A 21322-nucleotide genomic window follows, 5' to 3' on the forward strand; every position below is an offset into this window, starting at 1 on the left:
AATTTCATCTGTGTTACCAAGATATCAAAAATATTAAAAAGAAAACAAGTTTCAAGGCAGATAGTATTTTCATATTTTTATAAAACAAATATTAGTATTCTAATGATATCAATTATATTCGATTTAATTGTTTGTATGATTGTTATTAAATAAGTAGTTTATTGTGATTAATATTAAATATGATAATAAATGTTATTTAATAAGTAAAAAAATATATTTTCTTGTTTATGTGTAGGTTAATGCATATATCCCCACTGTGACTTCTGCCCAGAGGCCACCAAATATCTAAATTTGCCTCTATACTTACATCAATTGTTATATGTTTAATAAAGAATACATATAAAAAGAAATATTTATAAAAATGTTCTAAAAACGAAGGGTAAAACCCCAGATTTTTAAATAATAGTTCTTCAGCCAATTTTTTTTTTTTTGTGCAGGGCGCACTTAATAGGTTTGTTCGTTTAGGAAAAAAAAGTGTACACTAATTAGTGTAGTGTCTGGGTGAAATGTATGGAGTGTGATCAGATACATGTCTTCAAAACAAACGGTTTTGGTGTAGATTAATCAGCTGATCTTTTTTTATTAATTTTAATAATTGATAATAATTTATTTCTACTGGTAGTAGAATTGAACAATAGTTTAGTAAACTTTTTATATAATATTTCATATTAATAATTAACAATTATAATATTAAAAGAAATATAAATACAAAAATTACACGTGATGGAGTTTTTTTTAAAATTTTTTTCTAATATCCAACATATGCAAAAAACGTGTGACGTAGGAGCGTACCCAAGAATTTTTTATGGGAGGGGGGTCCAAAAAGTTTATTTTATCTGTTCTCTAATTATAATTATAGTTTAACTCAATACCAACAAATTACTGTTAATATACTATAGTATGGTTCATACATTATAAGTATATTATATAATCTATAAACTTTGGGTATTGAAGATAATGGAAAATTAAAATACACTATATACTATTATTATACTATTTACTATTAAATCTTTGAGTAGGTATGTAGACATTTCAATGGGGGGTCCGGACCCGACCCCCCCCCCCTTGAGTACGCCCTTGGTGTGACGTGAACGAACAAATTGAATTATTTTTAATTAAATTTAATCAGTGACTAACGAGTAACCCGGTTTTAAGGCTACATAAAATACGAAATATTGCAACTAAAAAAGGTCGAGTGTCAAAAAAACAAAAGAAAATAACAGATTATTTTGTTTTGGTTTAGTAATGTTTAGTATGGCATGTAATTCCGTACGTCCACGTAATCAACACGTATCTTCAACTTTATCAAAAATCATGTTTTGATTTCATTATATAGAATAGAATATAGAATGTCTTTGTAATTGTAATTTATAAATTTGATTTTTTTTTCTATTGGGTGGCCATAAAAGGCTTAGAATTAACTTTATCTATCAAAATCAGTTATATTTAAATGGCGAAAGTCAAAGTTAAAAAGTTTTTTTATTCTCCTGAACATTTTTTAAAATGGAGATACGTGTTGTTTACGTGGACGTAACGATATGTAGTATATATGTGTATTATTTTTTTCTGGAAATCCACGCGTAAAATATATACGTTTATTGCAAAATTTCTGTTATAACCACCTATTTGAATAACCGTCATAGTCCCGGCCCCTACAGTGACGGATGATCGAGTTTCAACTGTACTTTTATTTTTTTCGTAACTGCATAAATTATTATTTTTTCAATATTATGTAGATTATGAAAATATAATGATTAAATATTTAAATTATATGAACTTACAAACTTGTTACATTTGTTTTAAAAATATTATAATAACAAACCGATTTGTGCGGCATGCTGAAATATTTGCCGATGCGAATTGTTAAACGAATGATCTTAACAGGTTTACCAGTTAATTTATACGGAAAATTTCAACATTACCTGTCAATACATAGGTTACGTGCATGTACGTTATGCTAAATATTAAAATGAGATTATTTGATAATAATCAGAGACCTCGAAAACCGTTCAAAGGTCGACAAATGGCATGAAATAAATGCTCATCAACCGTATTCACTTATCTAGTTACCTATCCATGGGTACTACCCACTTAACTACAGTTTCCTAATTAACAAAGTGAACAACACACGCAACTTACATACGCCGAACTCGTGAATTTGCACCTAGCAATATCATAATAATAATAATAATAATAATAATAAAATAAAGTGTAGACACGTCAACGTCACATTCAACTATTGAAATCGTATTATATTTATATACAATCAATAGGTACCTACTGTACTGTTGAACACATTTCCCGGAGTTTATTGCTAACACGTTTTGTAATTGAACGGTATGATTTATTATTATTCGTTTCATTAATTGATTGAATGATCACTCAATCCAGAAAAAAACAAAATAAACAATTAAAACACATACATACCGTAAACTTTTGATTTTATTATAATCGTCATGTACTCGCATAAATCCAGTACAATTTAGATAAGATGCGAATGGAATAGGTACAATAAAGGATACAAGTGTTCTAATCGCCCACTCAGCTTGCATCGTACATTTATGTACGAGATTAGTGTATATCAAACGCATCAGTGTTCGGACGGACGTAAGACGTTCACTAGTTGCTGTGCGGTCTACTAAACGGCAGGGCTCGACACTACGGTAACGATTCCGTCAGTTTTTAATAAATTACAATAACATCTCACCTATAAAAATCAATATTGTTTTTTTATTTCTCATCGCTGATTTCTAAACGAATCACCACGTGTATTTGCTCAGATGGTATGAAGTTCAATAACATTATACGGAAAATCTAAACCCCGCGTGAATGAGTTTCAATTTGTATATTATCTTTTTTGCACATAACCGTTTATGGTGATTAATTGAAAAATAAACCAAAGATACCTTTATCACAATGACAATTATTACACGTAAGTAAATTATATATAGTATTATTATCTCCAATCATTTTAGTATTATGTCAAACTACATTTTTAAACACTAACCGTTTTCAATAAAAAAAAAATGTTTTTTATGTTTTTTTTTTGAAGATTGTAATTCTTCTAATTTCTATAAAATTAACGATACATTATATGTGTGTAACAAAATAATATTTGAAAATTCGGTTAGATTTATATACTAATAATTATGATGTATTATTAGCATATAAGCACGGATTATTTATATAGCTACCTGTCACTTGCATTTAAATCCAAAAAGAGAAATAATAATTATTCTTTAAATAAATTTATTTTACCGTTAAAAAAATAAAATAAAATAAGATCGAATTAAAAAAAAATGATATTAATTAATTAATTAAAAATAAAACGTATTTCAGTCATATAATTTGGAAATAAATAAAATAATTGGAACCTAATTATACGTAATAAAATTCAGAAATATACTAAATAATTATTAACATAATTAAAATTTTTCTATATTTTACTAAGTAGGTATCATGATACCTACTTTGAATATACAATCGATTGATAAAATTGATAAAATTGATAAAATTTCAATAATCTATTATACTGACATACAGTTTATTATAACTTAACCAGTCTTAACAAACCATTTATTTATATTTCATTGTACAATGATTCATAAAAATCAAATTAATGTACGAGTGTGCGTTTATCAATAAATGTTTTATCATCATATTGTTAAATACAGTTTGTAATTAATAATTGATAATTATAAATTTATAATGTTAAAAATTAATTATTATTTATTCAGTCTAATATATATATATATTGTATAATAAATGTATCTTATGTAAATCAGTTATCATAATCATCATTATAAATATGAGTAAAGTGAGCACCCAGTACCTACCTATGGCACATTTCGTACTTAAAATTCTATCGTATCACAAGTTATAATTATTATTTAAATGATTTGTTTTAATGATGGTATTAATTTGTACAGTATTCAAATCATCACACCCTATGACTTGCGTATTCTATACGCGTCAAAATTATATTCCTCGTAGTACATGATGACTACGGTTGTCAATGGATATATCTGTTATAGTATTACTAATATATATTCGTCAAAAAATTATCATCGGGTTTCACGTAAATATTTGTGTTTTAAACAATAAGCAATTAGTATTACTTGAGCCATCTTATCATGGGCCCGTATTTGTAAATCTGACATACATATATATTTAATTCGTTTTCAACAAGGCCATCGGACAATACTTATTATAATAAATACGCATATTCGTTTGCGCGTTCAATTGACTCGATAACATTAACTTTGCGATGCGAACGAAATAATTATTTCGATTAGTTTTAGACCTTTTGATTGCACTACACGATATCCCCGACAATGTGAGCATTATAAAGTGGCATATACTCTATAAACATAAAACTACTAAAAATATAGTGGTATTTTGTAAAAAGTGTTATTTTCTCACGCATACGTATTACGTTACGTATACAATTTTTTCCGTTCAAAGATTTCCGCCCCTAACACGCGTCCTCAAATGAAATGGATTTTTGCAGGATGGATATCCCAAAGATGGGTGATGGCCTTCATGGGTATGCTGGGTGTGACCATGGCGTACGTGATGCGTGCCTGCCTGAGCATAACACTCACGCAAATGGTCAAGCCCGTGATCGTGAGTGACGATCTACAGACGGGCGTACATCACGAATACTGTCCGATGCCCGAGTTGTCGCTCAACCAAACGAAGACAAAGATAAACAACAAAGGGTTCGATTGGGACGAGCCGACCCAGGGACGCGTGCTGTCGGCTTTCTACTACGGTTACATACTCACGCACTTGCCCGGTGGCGTGCTGTCCCAGAAATTCGGAGGCAAGCACACGATGGGCCTCGGCATACTGTCCACCGCTTTGTTTACGCTAATCACCCCGTACGTGGCTAATATGGGACCCACTGAATTGACCGTTCTGCGGTTCATCGAAGGCCTCGGAGAAGTAAGTGCGACCGAGTTTTTCAGGATGGGGTCCGCCACTCAAGTGCCGTTGGCATATGTAAAGTAATTAGAGTTTCATGTGACAGCGGTCTTATCATATAAATATGCAAAATATGGAAAAGCTTATGATAAGGGATTCTTATAAAATTCTATAATCTAAAATTTTCATTCGCCATATTTTTCTGTAGGTTTGAGAAAATCACTATCACGTGAAATTCTGATTAGCCTGTACGTCAAACTGTATTAATTTCACTTTTCTTTCCCCCTACCTTTCAGGGCACTACGTTTCCCGCACTTTGCACGCTTCTTGCGCAATGGGCGCCACCCGAAGAAAAAGGCAAACTGTCCACGCTGGTATTCGCAGGTATTATAATATACACTATCAGTTACATGGATACTATGCTTGAATAAAAACACATAATTTGATTTTTTTTTCGTCAAACACTCATCTTCTTTGTCAAGTCGTCAGTGTTTAAATTTTTAAATAGCAGCATTTATTTTAAATTTAAAATCCTATGAAAAATATTTTTCTGAAAATGTCTATGTGTATGTACAATTTAAACCAGTAAATATTTATATTTAAAAAAACTATTGGCTTTTTCGCTGTCTTTTTAAGAAGTTTAGGTATAAAAATACTGCACCTTGACAATAAAACGTAATATAGATACGCATTTGAATTGTATACTTCGATGTTTCCAAAAAAATATTCTTCAATTAAAAATAAAATATTAAAAAATATATATATATATTATCTTATATTAAATATTAAAATATTTCTTCAATTAAAAAAATATTTTAATATTAAACAGAATATAATATTTTAATTGAAATTATGTAAAAATAGTTGTTTCAAAAATTTTAGAATGAACCCAGAAAATTAGTGTTTAACGTTAAAGAAATATAATATATCTTTATATATTTACTGAATAGAACGCATATAGCAATAAGCAATATGAATACATGTATAATGTTCTGATTTCACGTTACAGGCGTACAAATCGGTAACATGCTCGCAAACTCTTTGAGCGCGTTCATTATGCACTACATACCCGGTGGTTGGCCAAATGTGTTTTACTTCTTTGGCATCATTTCGCTCATTTGGTTTTTAGCCTGGTGCATGTTCGTTTACAACGATCCACAGTCCCATCCATTTATTTCGGACGAGGAGCGTGACTATTTGAGGCGGACTATCGGCAGTCTAGAGAGGAAAAAGGTATATTAATAGTGTAACAGATAATTCGGTGGTCCTACCTAGAGTTTATTGAAACGATAAAATTACACACGGAGGCAGAGTTATTAACGAGATATTTTATTTTTCATAAAATATTTACTTAATTTAAAAAAAAATTATTTTGAATCTTATAAGTCTGATGGTTATTTGAACTCTGTTTAAATCGTGCACAGCGAGAACAATTTTCTTTGAGTAGGGGAGTAGGAACATAGATCTACCTCGGTAAGATATAAATGTTCAAACCACCCCTGAATCATAGTGAATTATATACGAAAATATTATATAATATGTTTGTACATAAAAATATATCAATGAATGTTTTTCTTTCGTTTGTAGGACTTACCACCTACGCCTTGGAAGTCCATTTTAACATCGTGGCCAGTTTGGGCTCTAATCATCGTCGAGGCAGGACACGATTGGGGTAGTTTTACCATTATCAGCGATCTACCCAAATATATGAGTGATGTATTACATTTTTCTGTGGGACAAGTGAGTCAAAATACACATATTACAATATCGACTCGAAACTTTTTTATTAACGCACAGTACATGTGTATGTTTAGAACGGTTTGTTGTCGTCGATCCCATTCCTCGCCCAGTGGGTAATGTCTATCGGCGCTAGTGTATTAGCTGATCTACTTATCAGCAAGAAATTGATTAGTATCACTGCAATTAGAAAGATTTACGCTATTATTGGTAAACGTTGTTGCATATCCATCGGCGCAAATCGCAAGGGTACAGAGGGTACTCAGAACGTTACATTTTAAAGCTAGTACTCGGAATATTGTGATAATAGTGCACATTATATTTTGTTTGTTTTATCTGTAATTTATTAGTTGCTTAAGCGTTAAGCCCTCCAAAAAATCTTGAGCAATTTGCGCCTATACATACAATTATCGTCTAATCAATAAACGACTCGTTACTGATCGGAAAACGTTTAAAATTTTAGGAAACATCGGACCTAGTATAGGAGTTATGTGTGCTTCGTTTGTCGGATGTAATAAGTTTTTGGCGACCGCTTGTTTTTCCATTGGTATGGCATTAATGGGATTCTGCTATCCCAGCATCCGTATCAATTCGCTCGACTTGTCGCCGAACTATTCGCCTACAATAATGGCATTGGTCAACGGTATCGGTTGTTTGTCGGGAATGGCAACGCCATACGTAGCTGGAATCCTCACGCCAAATGTAAGTTTATTATTTTGCCATGAAATAAACTATTTACATTATATTATTATAACATCATTTTATATCCAGTTAACCTCTAAACATTTTGAAATCAACACTCAAGTCCGTTACGTACGTTAAATCCCTGTTCTATCAATCCGAATAAATATTTTTTTCAATCCCCAAGCAAGAACAACATTTAAATAATAACATCATTAAGTTTTGGTTGATTAATATTAATGAAAACAACAAGTAAAATTTAAATTCGAAAACACTTCTGGTCTGAAGTAAATAAATTAAGTATACACATCGAGTACTCATTGAAGATGAAAGCAAATTATTTGTTAGTATATTTATCTATTAGTTTTCACTATTAGCTGAGAATCGAGATATTATTGAATCATCTTTTTCATTATATTTTTGCTGGTCCAAACTACAGACATTGCATAATGAATATTGCGTATTATTTACTGTTATTAATTTGCATATTAACCAATTAATGGATATTAATAAGCATTTATTTGTTATAATTACCTACCACTTCACTAATCGATTACCTATTCTATAACAATTCGTTTGTATTAGTTAGTCAAATTTCAATTCAACATTCGTATTTTATACAAGATTAAAATGAAATAATATTGAAAATATTGATAGATATTTTCTAATAGTCAAATCTACAATTTTGTTCATCACTAAAAAATAATTATTATACATCAATAATTAATTTATAATAGTTGAAAAAAATAATAATTTATCTATTATTTAATTTGTATAATTATTTGGTTATTTCAGAGAACCGTTTTAGAGTGGCGTCTAGTATTTTGGATAATGATGGTTATTATGACTACATCTTCTCTGATTTTTGGATTGTTTGGATCCGGTGAAATACAACCTTGGGATGACATGGAACAATATTATTTAAAAGAAAAGGAAAAACAAAAACAAGGATTGCCTATGGATGAAAAATTGAGTATAATACATTCAAAATCAATAGAAGAAGGAAGATCAAAATCAATTAATTAATGATCTAATCAAATGGACTTTACTTGTGTTACATAACGATACTTTTTAAAGTTAATTATTAAATGTTACCTATTAATTTGTTATAATAAAGAAATGTAAATATTAGTTTTAATTTTAAATGCCTATTTTAAGTGTAGTCAGTTTAATATGTATTAATATTTATTATAGATGTTTTATTTTGTATACAAAATATTATTTATATATAAGTAATTATTTACATGTATATGTGATTTGTATATAATACATATTTTATATTACATTGAAATTATTACATTAAATTCATGAATTTTTCATGACAGATCTTAAGTTTTATTTTGTATTTTTTTATATAAAAATATATTAGTAGAATTCATTTAGGTGATTAAAATAAATTAATGATATAAAATGGAATAATAATATTGAAAATATTTGGTAAATAAAAGTATAAAAAATAAACACTAAAAAAAACTTAGTACATATTTTAAAGCAGGAAGAGAAATGAAGCCCCCCACGGGTCTGTGTTAAATAATTGCGCACGTGGAACGCAGTTTTCAAATCGTTGGACTGAGCTCCTCTACTTAATTTTTCCCAATTCGAGCACTGTATATATGGCTATGAGTCCCCTCGTGAAAAATGTCAAAGTCCACCCCTGAGAACCCTGGTCATAAATGTACAAACTAAGAACCCTTAGACTTTGAATAATAATAAAATTAGTATTTAGTATTCTAATAGTACTAATATAGAATTATACTCAACTAGGTAAATCAGTTAGTAATGATACCATCAGATTATCCATTCCAATTCAAGAAAATGCATTTTCCTATCAAAGTATGTTTTGCTATGACAATAAATAAATCACAAAATCGAACATTGAAAATTGTAGGAATAGATATAAGAGAAGATTGTTTTTCATATGAAAAATGTTATGTGGCATGCTCTAGAGTTGGTACGCCTACAATTTTAGTTATTTTGGCACCAACAGGAAATACATCAAATGTAGTTTATAGAGAAGTTTTATAATAAAATTGTTGTCATAAATTATTATTTTTTATTGTATATCTATTAAAGTTAATACAAAAAAAACTGCAAATGAATGAACCATGCTCTGTAACTCATTTTCCTAAATTCAAAAGGTAATAAGGGTTAAAAATGAAAAATGTTATTTCTTGGTCAGATTTTTATAAAACATAAAACAACACCAATACTCAAACAGCTGATCAATTTAATAATTTAAACCACAGATGAAGCCGAGTATTCATAATCTATATCTGTATACCAGCACAAGCAAAGCTACTGTCAAAAGCTATAATAAATAAAACAAATAATGATAAAAATCAGCTTAATAACCAATTAATATATATCTGGTATAAAATATTGTTTAAACAATCTTATTTAAATTTTATTAAAATATAAAGACGAGTATTTCAGGGTAGTGTTTTAAAAATTTATTTGAAATTATATGCTATGGAATCACTCGTTAAGATAGATATAAATTATTTTTAATTATTTATTATATTGTTTAATTTGTTGTAAAATTGTTAAAAGTATTATTTTGCTTTACAGAAAATGATTTAATTTTTAGGTCATAGTGGAGAGTTGGATTTGAAACTTACTATGTCACTGTTATTTGGTAAAAGGAAAAAATCAACACTTACACGAGCTGATACAATATAATTAAATAATAAAATTATTGAAAAATATTAAATAAATATATATTTAGTTCAATAATCTTAGAAAGATGTTAAACAATAGTATATAATATTTTACTATTACTTTCATGTAATTATTAAACGGTTAAGAAAATATATAGGAAGTACAATCAAGCAATTATGACTAAGAAATAAATAAAAGAAATGTATCATAGAAATATCTTTTTGTATAATTAACAAGACCCCAAACAAAATTTAAATAAATTATTTATACATTATTGCAAATATTCATGGTACATTATTCAAGAAAACAATTAATTAATTTTTGTAATAGTGTTATTATAATATACATAATAAATATATAAATATTTATTAATTATACCAAATTTTTTTAATTTTTTTATTATTATTAAAATATTCTTAAACATAGCAAAGAAAAAAAATCACACAATATTAACAAGATATAAACGCTTATCATTGATCAAGCGTGAATAGTATCACAGGTTCTTGTTGACTAACAGCTTCAGTCAGTCTTTTACAAAATTAATATTTTCAGCACTCAAAATTGAGAACTAAAAATCTGATTCTAAATTTCTTCGATCCTAAATACTTTAAAGGAAAATAATATTGTTTGAATTACTTAAAGGAACCAATTTTGTTTCAATAATTAGTAGGACCAAGAAGAAAGTTTATATATTTTGAACACAATAGAAATCACTAGAAATAGTACTTCACTTTATGAAAGTAAAATAAAATTCAATTATTTAAGTAAATTAATATGGATAGTTGATTAAGTTATGAAAATATAAATTGTATACTATGATCTGAATATTAAGAATATGAAGAAGTTAAATTATTTACTTTAATATTCATTAAGTTCTGAATTAATTTTAAATTCATACTACCATTATAAGAACAAGGTGATTAGTATTAATCTTGGACGGTTTTTAAATGTATTTATGATTTTCAGATAGCTAAAAAATGATCATGTGTTTGTCAAATAATATTTTTAAGCCTTATAACATAAAAAAAAAAAAAAAATATGTTATAGTCTTTCATGTTATTTTAAAGTACACCGCCATGTTTCTTTCCATTTCCTTTATCACTGATGTTTTGATTAGCTTGGTCATTTTCATATTCAACAAAATCGTCAAAAACACTAGGCCATGCCTCTGTATCATCATAATTAGAAAGATCACCATTGGATACAGATTCAGCAAAATTTAAAAACATATTCCATGTATCCTTAGGAATACCTCTTATATTATCTTGACTTTCCAAAAAATTTAACCAACGTTCAAGTATTGCTGGTTCATGAACATTAAAAACCAACTTCCACAATACTATAGCTGTGTCAACTGGAAGAATACGCTGTCCAACAGCATTGTCCAAACCAAATTTGAAAGTAAACCTGTAAATAAAATATTTTTGTGAACATTATAATTGTAAATAAATTTTATATTATTATTTACCTGTAAAGGCTTTTAAATTCTTCAGTATTATAATTGAGATCATTTGCTACATCAGACAATTTAGTTTTCATTAACGATATTGAATCCACCTGAAGTGTCTGACAACCATTGAAAAATTCTGAACGTGTAAAACGGCACATCTGATGAGCATCACATTTCCATGCTAATATAAGTATCCGGAATTCTTCAGGTGACATTTGTAAATCACAACACAGTCTTTCAATTCCGTCAATTAAAATCAAATCTTCAACAGGATCTCTATAAATGTCAAATAGTTTTTGAACTCTGGTATGGAAACTCTTAACTGAGAAATTATTCAATCGTATATTGGTCAAACGAGTACAGGTAAATGAGGAACGCAAACTACCACAATTATCACTACCCACTGATGACACAACAGGAGCACTGTGAGCTCCATTGCTCAGGGCCATTACAGGAGGATTTAAATCATTTGAATCCAGACCTACAAACACACATAAGAAATAAGTAGTAATATAAAAAAAACCAATATTATGTTAAAAATCAGTTCTTTTCAAACCACTAATTTTTATATACTCTAGTAAATTATTTATAAATATAATAATTTATCAATTATGCCTGTAATTGTACATTTCTTAAACTAAAATTATTTGTTTTAATACAATACTGTATTGTGTTACAGTACTTGTACAATCAATATTTTTGATTTAATATACTTTAGTATACTGTAGAAAAATTTAAAAATTAAAAATGATTAATTAATTATTTAAACTAATAATAACTAATCATATCAATCAATTATTCTAGAGAATTATTTTTAAATTGTATAATTTATTTGTTATTAGTTTATATATTCAATGTTTAAAATTCCTTTCGAATGCTTATAATATCTATTAAAATTAATTGCTCTTGTAATTATTATTGGTTTGTTAGATATATCATTAATATTCACTTAGAAAACAGTGTTACTGATTTATTTTAATTAAAATAAAAAATCTATAGTCAGTGTAGCCATAAAAATGTAAATTGTTTCTTTTAAGTTATAATACACATCTATAGTTTACTGTTCATACTAGTATAAGGTTTAAGATACCTACATCAAAGAATTTTCAAAAACAAATATTATGTACAAGATTTCATTTTCAATCCAATCCTATCAAATAGTTGTTATATTTATTAATTTTTTCTCAATAAAAGATTTACCTTCAATTGTTTTGTCAAGAACATTGTTTAAACCTTCATTGTCACTGTTATTGGCCACTGATCTAGTGGTACTCTTAGAGCGCAAACATGAAAAACAGTTTCCCATTGATCAACAGCAGCAAAGTTAATTGAACTTGTTGAATGCATGTGTTGCCTCAATCTCAAGGTGTTAGTAGAAACCTGTAAAAAAATTAACTATTAACAATAAAAAAAAAAAAAAATCAGAGCTATTGTAGTAATAATATACAGTACAGGTAATATGCATAAGAAAAGATTTGGAAAAGCACTTAGACATGCTCTATGTCAACAAATAATAATTATAGGTATGTTTAAAAAAAAGCACAAGTTCGTCAAACGTCCGTGAACAGTCAACACGGGTACAATTTTTACCTAATGAAAGATTCCCATGATTACGATTCGTTCGGACTTAAGCGTCATCAGAATGAACAGAGTACTATGTTCTATTGGATTGCTAGGTACGTCGTCATTTTCGTATTATCATAAGTGCGTTTCGATTGAGTTTCTTCGAATATAAATTGTGTTACGAACTCAAAGTTGATAAATAAGTAAAAACGTACACGCGCAATGAGCCGAACAATAAAATTGCATTTTAATGGGTACACACAAAATATTATATTAAGTTCTGTTAAATGTTTGTGTGTGTGCGTGTATGTACATTTATTATTACATTATTGTTTTGATACGAGAAAATTATTATTGCACTCGGTGTCTAGATCATTGGTGATCAAACCGTACATTACGTAGGACTGGCTCTTCGAATGATCTCTGCTATCACTCCAGTAATCGACACTCCGAGCTGACCGCGCGCCATCCGTGCGCAACTTCATGTCGGTCGCAGTGCGTCGCACCATGTGCTCGGGTCATAGAGTAAATGTTGACTTTGTCCGCTGTGTTGGCTCTAATATTTTTTTTATGTAATACTTAGGATTCCGTTGTTTATCATAATACATTTCATACATTTCGAAGGACCCCCGAACGTATTTTTACAGCAGTATTTTCAATACATTTTACCAAATAATTTATTCTAAAAAATAAGAACACAAGATTCTTGATTAATATAAAATTTTGTATGGCTTTTTTTTTAATTTCATTACTTTTTTGCTTATTGCCCCGACTACTGAATTTTTATTGAATACTGTTGCGGTTTTTCGCAGTACCCAAAATAATTTTGATTAACGTTACAGAAGTGATTTAAAGGTGGGGCGGAGTAACATTACGATCTAATAAAATCATTGTTATACATTTTGAATGCTTAATACTAAGTGATTGTTATTTCATTTAAGGAAAAGTATTCGAATACTTGGTACACGTTTTTCTTGTCATTTTTATGCCACTCTGTTACTTAAGGGAATTTTCAATGTGATTGTAAATAATACACAAAGTTTTCTTATTGTTCGAAAATATTTTTATCCAGACCCCCCTTGTTCCCCCCCCCCCCCGGTAAAACCACCACCAAGATCAATCATCCTAATCGAAATCATAAGCATAGATATAAAAAAAATATTGTGGGACAAAATAATAGGCGGTTATTAATTATGAGGGAACTTAAAATACGAAATTATTTCAAATTTCGATTAGAATATAAGTTTTTTGCAATATTTTCTCCGTTTTTCTCATTTATTCGGAAAACTGTTGTTAATTAAAATGAAAACATGTTATTTTAATGTAAATTAAAAAAATTAATATATTAATATACTTCTTTTTCTATTTAAATATAAATTTGGATTAATGGAAAAAAAATGTTTAGTTTATTTCAAATTGTAATGCCCTTTTTGACCCTCTCTCCGTTATACGGCATAGATTACTATCATAATTATTTTTATCTTTATATTTTATATTTATTTATTTATCTTTTATATTTAATTTATCTGTATAACGTTATTGTCATTTATAAGTTGTTACGTTTAAGGTTATAAATGAATAATATTTTATAATGTATCATTATTGGGTCGACTAGGTATCAGTTTAGTGTATACATAAACTAATATACCAGTTATTAAAAATAATCATTATTGACGTAATTTGTAATATTACGATTTGTTTTTATCTCGAGGTTTAAGATTAGAACATGCTACATATTAATTGATATATATATATATTCGCCGTGATTAGATAAATGATGATTTTTAAAATTATCGGAAAATGTTAAATACGGGTAAGCTTAAAAGCTGCAATACAAATGTTGTTGTATTGCAGTGGCGTAGCTAGGATTTTCTGAAGGGGGGTGTTAATTATAATTATTAAATATTATATATAATACGTACAAACTAAAACTTTTATTTTAATTAATTAATATGTATACATAATGTCTGTAATAGAGATGTAATGTATATTCGAATTCGGATAGCTTTACCATAAATTATTCGAATATTTGACTATTCGAATATCAGTATTTGATGCTACAATACCTATTATTATTAAACGTTTTGTGTTGCACGAAAACGTAAACGAATAATTTTCGTCACGTATTATCGCAATCGCGATAATGTTAACCTGTATATATGTAATTAGTATTGTGCATTATTTTATATTTCATATTGTAATATCGATTTACCTATATTCCTATAATAATGTAATATATGATACTGCTCAAGGGGGGTGTCATATCTACCAAACACCCCCTTTGTATACGCCACTGTTGTATTGTAATTGTTTACCAAAGAAATTAATATTATTGTTTGAACATTATTAATTCACAGGGATTCAATTACACAATGCTAATCATATTTCGTAATAAAAAAAGTTTAAATTGAAACAGAATTGAAATCAATTTGTTTACCTATAGGTAAAATATTTAATTTTTACATTTTTTTTTTTAACATGATTTGAATTCACGTATTCGTCATAATATGCCCATTAACTATAACACCTTAGTCTCATTTTTTAAATTATATTATTTTGTTATTAATTATTGAATGTATCTGTGTATAAAATTATTATAATTTTTTTTTGTAAATTTAAAACGTCATATCTTCACACCCACCAAGTCAAGTATAATGCATTAAAATATGCTGATAATATTAAATAACAATACAAAAATTTTACTATAGTAAGTATCTGTCTATTGATACGATTATGTTATGATGGAAGAATATACATAATATACATAATATATATAATTTACGCAGCATACCTATATAAGACTCGACGCTTATCTACATCATAAAAAGGTCATATACTTATGAGCAATAAGTAATGGATATTGATAATATGTGGAAGATTAGATAAGCAATGCAATTATATCAAGATTTTACAAACACAATGCATATTAATGTACAATTTGTTATTTCAAATTGTCAGTGCATCATACCTATTGGTATTTTTTGTTAAAATATTTTTTCATTTAATAGGGAGCTTATAGTCCATCGACCACCAGGTTTTTATTCAGTCACGACTAGTAGACAATTAAAACTTCGAGTGAATAGAACTTAATTCAATGGCGACGGGAAGCTTTTTTTACTCGAATCACCGATTTCACTGAATCACCAACCAAAATCATTTACATTACATATTTTAGACGACCACTAATTCACTGCGTGTATATAAATGTTTATATTTATAATTTATAAGTTATATTTCTGTATTTCTCATTTCATATTATTATTAAGTATAACGTGTTCAATGTATGAATATTTTACCATAATAATTATTTTCTTTATTTTATTTTTGCAAAGACTACCCAGCCATATTTTTTCCAGAATTACGTGAATTCACTGCTTTAAATAACTTATAATTTGAATGGAATATAACTTCTTCACTTCCAAAATTCTAACTTGAATAGAAAAAACAAGCATTTTAAATTTAAATATATTTGAGAATTGGTAAATTAGGAAAAACATATTATTAATATAATTTTTGTTTATTACATTATTTAACTGTTATTCGTACTACTATTAAAATAATAATTAGTTCCTATTTATTAATAATAATCTGTACTCAAAAGGTACAACCCGTTAATTATTCATAAATAAATAAGTACAGCATTTTTAGCATTTTGAAACTAATACCTTTTTTAGGTTAATTCAAAATGAATAAATTATTATAAGCCAAGATATCTATGAGTTTTATAATTTTAAATAGTTGCCTCTATTTATCGTTCAACTTAAGACTCGTTAAAAATGTATGACAAAAAAAAAATATATGATATTGTATTTGAATTAACTATACAACAGTAATGCCGAGGGGGGGCACGCGCATTTTGCCGCCTCATCATAGATATGAATATACGACGTTAATGAGAACTATAAACTATTTATAGTTAATACATATTATTATTTATATTTAGTGTTTACTGCAACTGTATAGGAATACAAGCAATATCCTTGTCCGTTGAATCTCGACTGTGTTTACACATTAATGCGCGTAAATATTATAATCATTCGAATAAGATATATGTATAGCCGTACAGGTGTAAGTAAATAAGATTTATTATAACTAAAAATATTTTTCATATAAAACTTTGATCTTTCAACATTAAATTTTATAATACATTTAATAACCAATGGAAAAATTGATTTATTACGAAAAACTAAAAAAATATTTGATAAATTAGTATTTGCGAATGCCGCCTATGAAATATTTTCAAATTTTGCCGCCGGGGGGAAATGCCCTATTTGCCCCCCGTTAAACACGCCTCTGGTAATTGCCCCTCTAGATTAAATTAGTAAGGGCAGTGCCCCCTCTGATATTTAACATACCTTGTTTTAAAATTAGTACAAAACAGCTGATTATAGCTATTACTATAACATTTTTTTTTTAAATCTTAATTTTAAATTTTCGCTTATTTAACATAATATTAGAACATAAATCATTTTATATAATAATATTTTGGTAGTAAAGCGGCGTTTATCCTCGGACATCCTTTTCGTTAGATGTGTAATTATTTTTATGCCCCCCCCCCCCCCGTAATAAATTTTCAAATTACGCTTATGGTAGTTGTAATCAATAGTCCATAGGCGTGCGCACGGGTGTGGCTTATAGGACTATAGTTACAACTGAGACTTTTTTTGAGGTAAATAGGTATTAAGTATTTAGGTAAAAAGGGCTAATAACTCTTATTTTGGAAAATCGAAATTTTTTTGATCAATTTTATAAAATTACAAAAAAATTAAAATTGCCGGGACTGGCGTTCATTGATAATCGAATTGTACATAAGTTTTTCTAATAAATTTTATTTCTACTTACTTACGTTTTGTATATTTATTTTTTTTTTAAGGCGGGTTTTTTATAAGGGGGTGGGCGATCAAAAAAAATAAAAGCCACACCGGAAACAGCCCGAAATCTGCGCACGCCTATGATAAGATTTATTCTATACTTGTATTTATCATAGTAACAATGACCGACCTTCGCTGTGGATCGCTTACCAAAAGAAATGATTACTATTCTTTCAAATGTATACAATGAAAGACGATTAACACTATGAATAAGTATCTAAATTCTTAATTGTCCGTTTTTTTGATTATGGTATTTTGATGGCGTGAAATTGGGATTCGTTTTTCAAACCAAACGATGCCAACATCATTAAGAACAATTATTATTATCTTGGTTTCTACCCGTTATCATCGTTCTCTGTTGATAGTATTCGAATATACGATAATAAATCACAACGTGCTTAAGTAATTTTATTTTAATGTTAATGTTATAACTATATTAATTGTTATTATAGCAAAATGGTTCGAAAATTTAAAACTAAAAAACAAAAAAAAATAAAAGATGTATTCAATCAAATCTCTAAACGCAATGAAGAGTGAGTTTTTTTTAAACTGGTTTTCGTTTATTAATTTTATTTAAATTATTATGATAGTGTTGATTCTTTATTTATAATTCATTTTTGACAACGGAAGTAAAATCATAATATTTTTGGAAATGTTTATGGTCTGTGTACTAAGAATTGAAATAGGCCACTTATCCCCACACATATTTTCATTTGTTCCAAATAATTAGCAGTGCTTAAAATTTGGAGGTGTTTGGAAAATTATTCATAGTATATTTTACTATATAATGTAATCATTAGTTGTTTGTGATCAAATCCCCCTTATTTGTACCTTTGATGTACTTATATATTAAGCTAGTCACTTGTGAATGATTTTATGTTAAGATCTTGTAAAATATTGTAAATTGTATGTAAAAAGAATGTTTAGAATCGTGTAATGCATATGTTATACAGTGTATCAAATGATTAGTACCAAGATCCAATTTATTCAAAGATAGCTCCTATTTAAGTGCCCTGTATATTTGACACTATACATTAAATAGTATTAACTCTAAAATTAATTTTCTAATACTTAACAAATAATAATAATATTTCTTTTAACATCTGAGCACTATATTAATTATAATATATACTTGATTTTGTTATTTCTTTTTTTTCTTTTATTATTTAATTATTTAAGCTTCGTTAATAGTCACTTAATATTTTTTCAGAGTGATAACTGTGTATAAAAAATAATAAATAAAATTGAATTATTTTAAAACAAAATTATTCAACACAAATATTAGAAATTATTCGATACCTAAAAATAATAACTGAAATACTTTTTCAGGAATTTAAATATTTAAAATTAAAATAGTATTTGATTCTTATATAAAGTATTTAAATACTTTAAAAGACAAATTATAATTTTTATAATATTTTACAAGAATAATTAATTTAGATTTATTTCAGGTTAAAAGGAAAAACAAATGAACCACCAAAAGATCCAAAGCGGCAAGATGTTCCTCGAAGCTTACGTGAATTCATGCAACTAAAAAAATTAGCTAAAAATGATTTAAAACATAAAAGTCAACCATACATTGATATAGGAAACAGAGTACGAAATAATAATCAAAAATGTGCATTTGAAATAGAACAAAAACCTGAAGAAGTAAATGTTATTCGAGAAAATGGTGTTGTCATTACAGAATCTGCAGTTGTTCAAACTACAAAAGAAAAATTAATACAAGCAAAACAAAAGAGGCAGTTAAAAACTAAACTGAAAAGAGAAAAAAAGAAAGAGAAAAAAAAACAAAAACTTAATGTAGATACACAAGAAAAAGAAGAACATGCCATTGAATACCTCAAAGACAATTTTGAATTTGGTGAAACTGTTCATTGTCCTCCTACTTTGACAGTGAAACCAAGAAAAGCAGTTATTAATGAATTTGAAAATCGAGTAAGTTAAAAAATATTGTTCTTATAATATAACTTGTTTAGCACAATTGTGTAATAAAATGTTCTAATAAAATTATTTTATCAAAAATATTTTTTATTAAGAAATTTTCAAGTGTTTTCTTTTTGATTTTTATAATACTAACCAACCATAGTTGCTTTTTATAATTTATTACTTTTATTGCCTCTGCAGGAACATATATTATGTTTTAAGTTATAATAACTGTGACTTATGATGAATATCATTTTACTAATTTGTAATTATATTTGTTTGTTTGTAGCCTGGTCGAAAAGATGACTTGTTTTTGAAGTCTATGTTAGTAGATTCTGGAAATTCTAAAAAAGCAAAGAAAATAAATGATGTCATTTTGAAAAAACCTAGTAAAAGTGCAGTTAAACGTAAAGCATTTACAGGTAAACGCAAAGCATTGTCTTTGTCTGATCGAAGAATAATAGAAAAAGAAAGAGATTCAGCTGTATTAGCATATAGACAACTAAAAAAAAACTCATTGAATAAAAATAGTTGAATTATATTTGTAATTTATTTGTTGATCCTTTTTTTTTTTATATATTATTTTACTTGTTTATAATCTAATACTATCTAAGTATTCAGTTTTTAAAACATGTATAATTTTTAGGTTTATATTTTTAAAAAAATATTGTATGGATTTTAATTCATTCTATTATATTTTCAATAATTATCAAAAATCACATGATCACCAAAATTATTTATAAATGTTATTAGTTACATATATTATTATACTGTTTGTCTGACCTAACCTACTGTGTTTAAAACTTTAAACAAGGATGAACATTAATTGATTTGATATAAAATATATTGCTTATATCTTATAAATTTGACTAGATAGGTTTACAAATTGATTTAATTATTTGACTGTTTAATATTATTATTGGTAACTTAAAATTATGTTGCAGATTAATATAAAAAATATTGTTTGATTCTTTTATACTTTAAATTAATGATTTAATACAAAAAACACCACAGTGTCATCATAATGAATATTCTACAAAATGGTTAGTTTATACTTATCTTATCTTTGTGTTTGAGTAGTGTACTAAAAAATAATTAAAATTTAATTTTAAATAAAAAGTAGTAGTACCTACATAACATTCTGAATAACTTGAACAGAGAGGCTAAAATGCGATAACATTATACCTATTATTAATAGGTACATCATTTTGATGTAAATTAATATTTTTTTTCATACAACCAAATTATAGCAACACATTCAATTCAACATAATAGTCGTGTATTATAAAATTACTATAGTGTTCATGTTTTGAATTTAGTTTTATTTTTGTAATTCAAGTTACAAAGTAAATTTTTTAAATTTTTTCTAGGAGGTGATAATTTTGACTTAAGGGTTGCTAAGGACCCAAAACACTAGTTTTGCTGATAGTTTAGAATTAAAATAATTAACCTGAGTTTGATACATTGAGTCAACATAAGAAACATTACTATAAGAACATTAATTTATAAG

At 27.4% G+C, this 21322-nt stretch overlaps 3 protein-coding genes across 3 annotated transcripts; 2 read left to right on the forward strand and 1 right to left on the reverse strand.

Annotated features, from left to right (window-relative positions):
- The first annotated feature begins 2573 nt into the window (after positions 1–2573).
- LOC112682099 (sialin-like) lies at positions 2574–8462 on the forward strand. The gene is made up of 9 exons (XM_025552579.1): positions 2574–2663; positions 2781–2932; positions 4511–4947; positions 5223–5310; positions 5936–6159; positions 6514–6666; positions 6741–6873; positions 7127–7365; positions 8140–8462. Exons 2-9 carry the CDS (start codon positions 2917–2919, stop codon positions 8368–8370), a joined length of 1521 nt encoding a protein of 506 aa, XP_025408364.1. The 5' UTR covers positions 2574–2663; positions 2781–2916; the 3' UTR covers positions 8371–8462.
- Positions 8463–10862: 2400 nt separating this feature from the next.
- Positions 10863–13443, reverse strand: LOC112681972 (DCN1-like protein 3). Its single transcript, XM_025552367.1, has 4 exons — positions 13043–13443; positions 12653–12832; positions 11471–11933; positions 10863–11409 (listed from the first exon to the last, which is right to left on the reverse strand). The coding sequence occupies exons 2-4, from the start codon at positions 12756–12758 to the stop codon at positions 11064–11066; spliced, it is 915 nt and encodes a 304-aa protein (XP_025408152.1). The 5' UTR covers positions 12759–12832; positions 13043–13443; the 3' UTR covers positions 10863–11063.
- A 4806-nt stretch (positions 13444–18249) lies between these two features.
- On the forward strand, positions 18250–20364 carry LOC112682035. Its single transcript, XM_025552490.1, has 3 exons — positions 18250–18419; positions 19338–19824; positions 20102–20364. Exons 1-3 carry the CDS (start codon positions 18343–18345, stop codon positions 20345–20347), a joined length of 810 nt encoding a protein of 269 aa, XP_025408275.1. The 5' UTR covers positions 18250–18342; the 3' UTR covers positions 20348–20364.
- Positions 20365–21322: the final 958 nt, after the last annotated feature.

The sequence above is a fragment of the Sipha flava genome, unplaced genomic scaffold (genome assembly GCF_003268045.1).
Source record: "Sipha flava isolate LNK unplaced genomic scaffold, YSA_version1 1_pilon_pilon, whole genome shotgun sequence".
In the NCBI taxonomy this organism is placed as follows: domain Eukaryota; kingdom Metazoa; phylum Arthropoda; class Insecta; order Hemiptera; family Aphididae; genus Sipha; species Sipha flava.

Bases quoted from the DNA above. Each gene is read 5' to 3' on its own strand.
- LOC112682099 (XM_025552579.1), top strand. The intron at 4,948-5,222 runs GTAAGTGCGACC...CCTACCTTTCAG, and splicing joins TCATCGAAGGCCTCGGAGAA to GGCACTACGTTTCCCGCACT. The intron at 5,311-5,935 runs GTATTATAATAT...TTCACGTTACAG, and splicing joins GTCCACGCTGGTATTCGCAG to GCGTACAAATCGGTAACATG.
- LOC112681972 (XM_025552367.1), bottom strand. From the start codon at position 12,758: ATGGGAAACTGTTTTTCATGTTTGCGCTCTAAGAGTACCACTAGATCA. The intron at 11,934-12,652 runs GTAAATCTTTTA...GTGTGTTTGTAG, and splicing joins TCTTGACAAAACAATTGAAG to GTCTGGATTCAAATGATTTA. The intron at 11,410-11,470 runs GTAAATAATAAT...TTTTATTTACAG, and splicing joins GAATTTAAAAGCCTTTACAG to GTTTACTTTCAAATTTGGTT.
- LOC112682035 (XM_025552490.1), top strand. From the start codon at position 18,343: ATGGTTCGAAAATTTAAAACTAAAAAACAAAAAAAAATAAAAGATGTA. The intron at 18,420-19,337 runs GTGAGTTTTTTT...GATTTATTTCAG, and splicing joins ATCTCTAAACGCAATGAAGA to GTTAAAAGGAAAAACAAATG. The intron at 19,825-20,101 runs GTAAGTTAAAAA...GTTTGTTTGTAG, and splicing joins TTAATGAATTTGAAAATCGA to CCTGGTCGAAAAGATGACTT.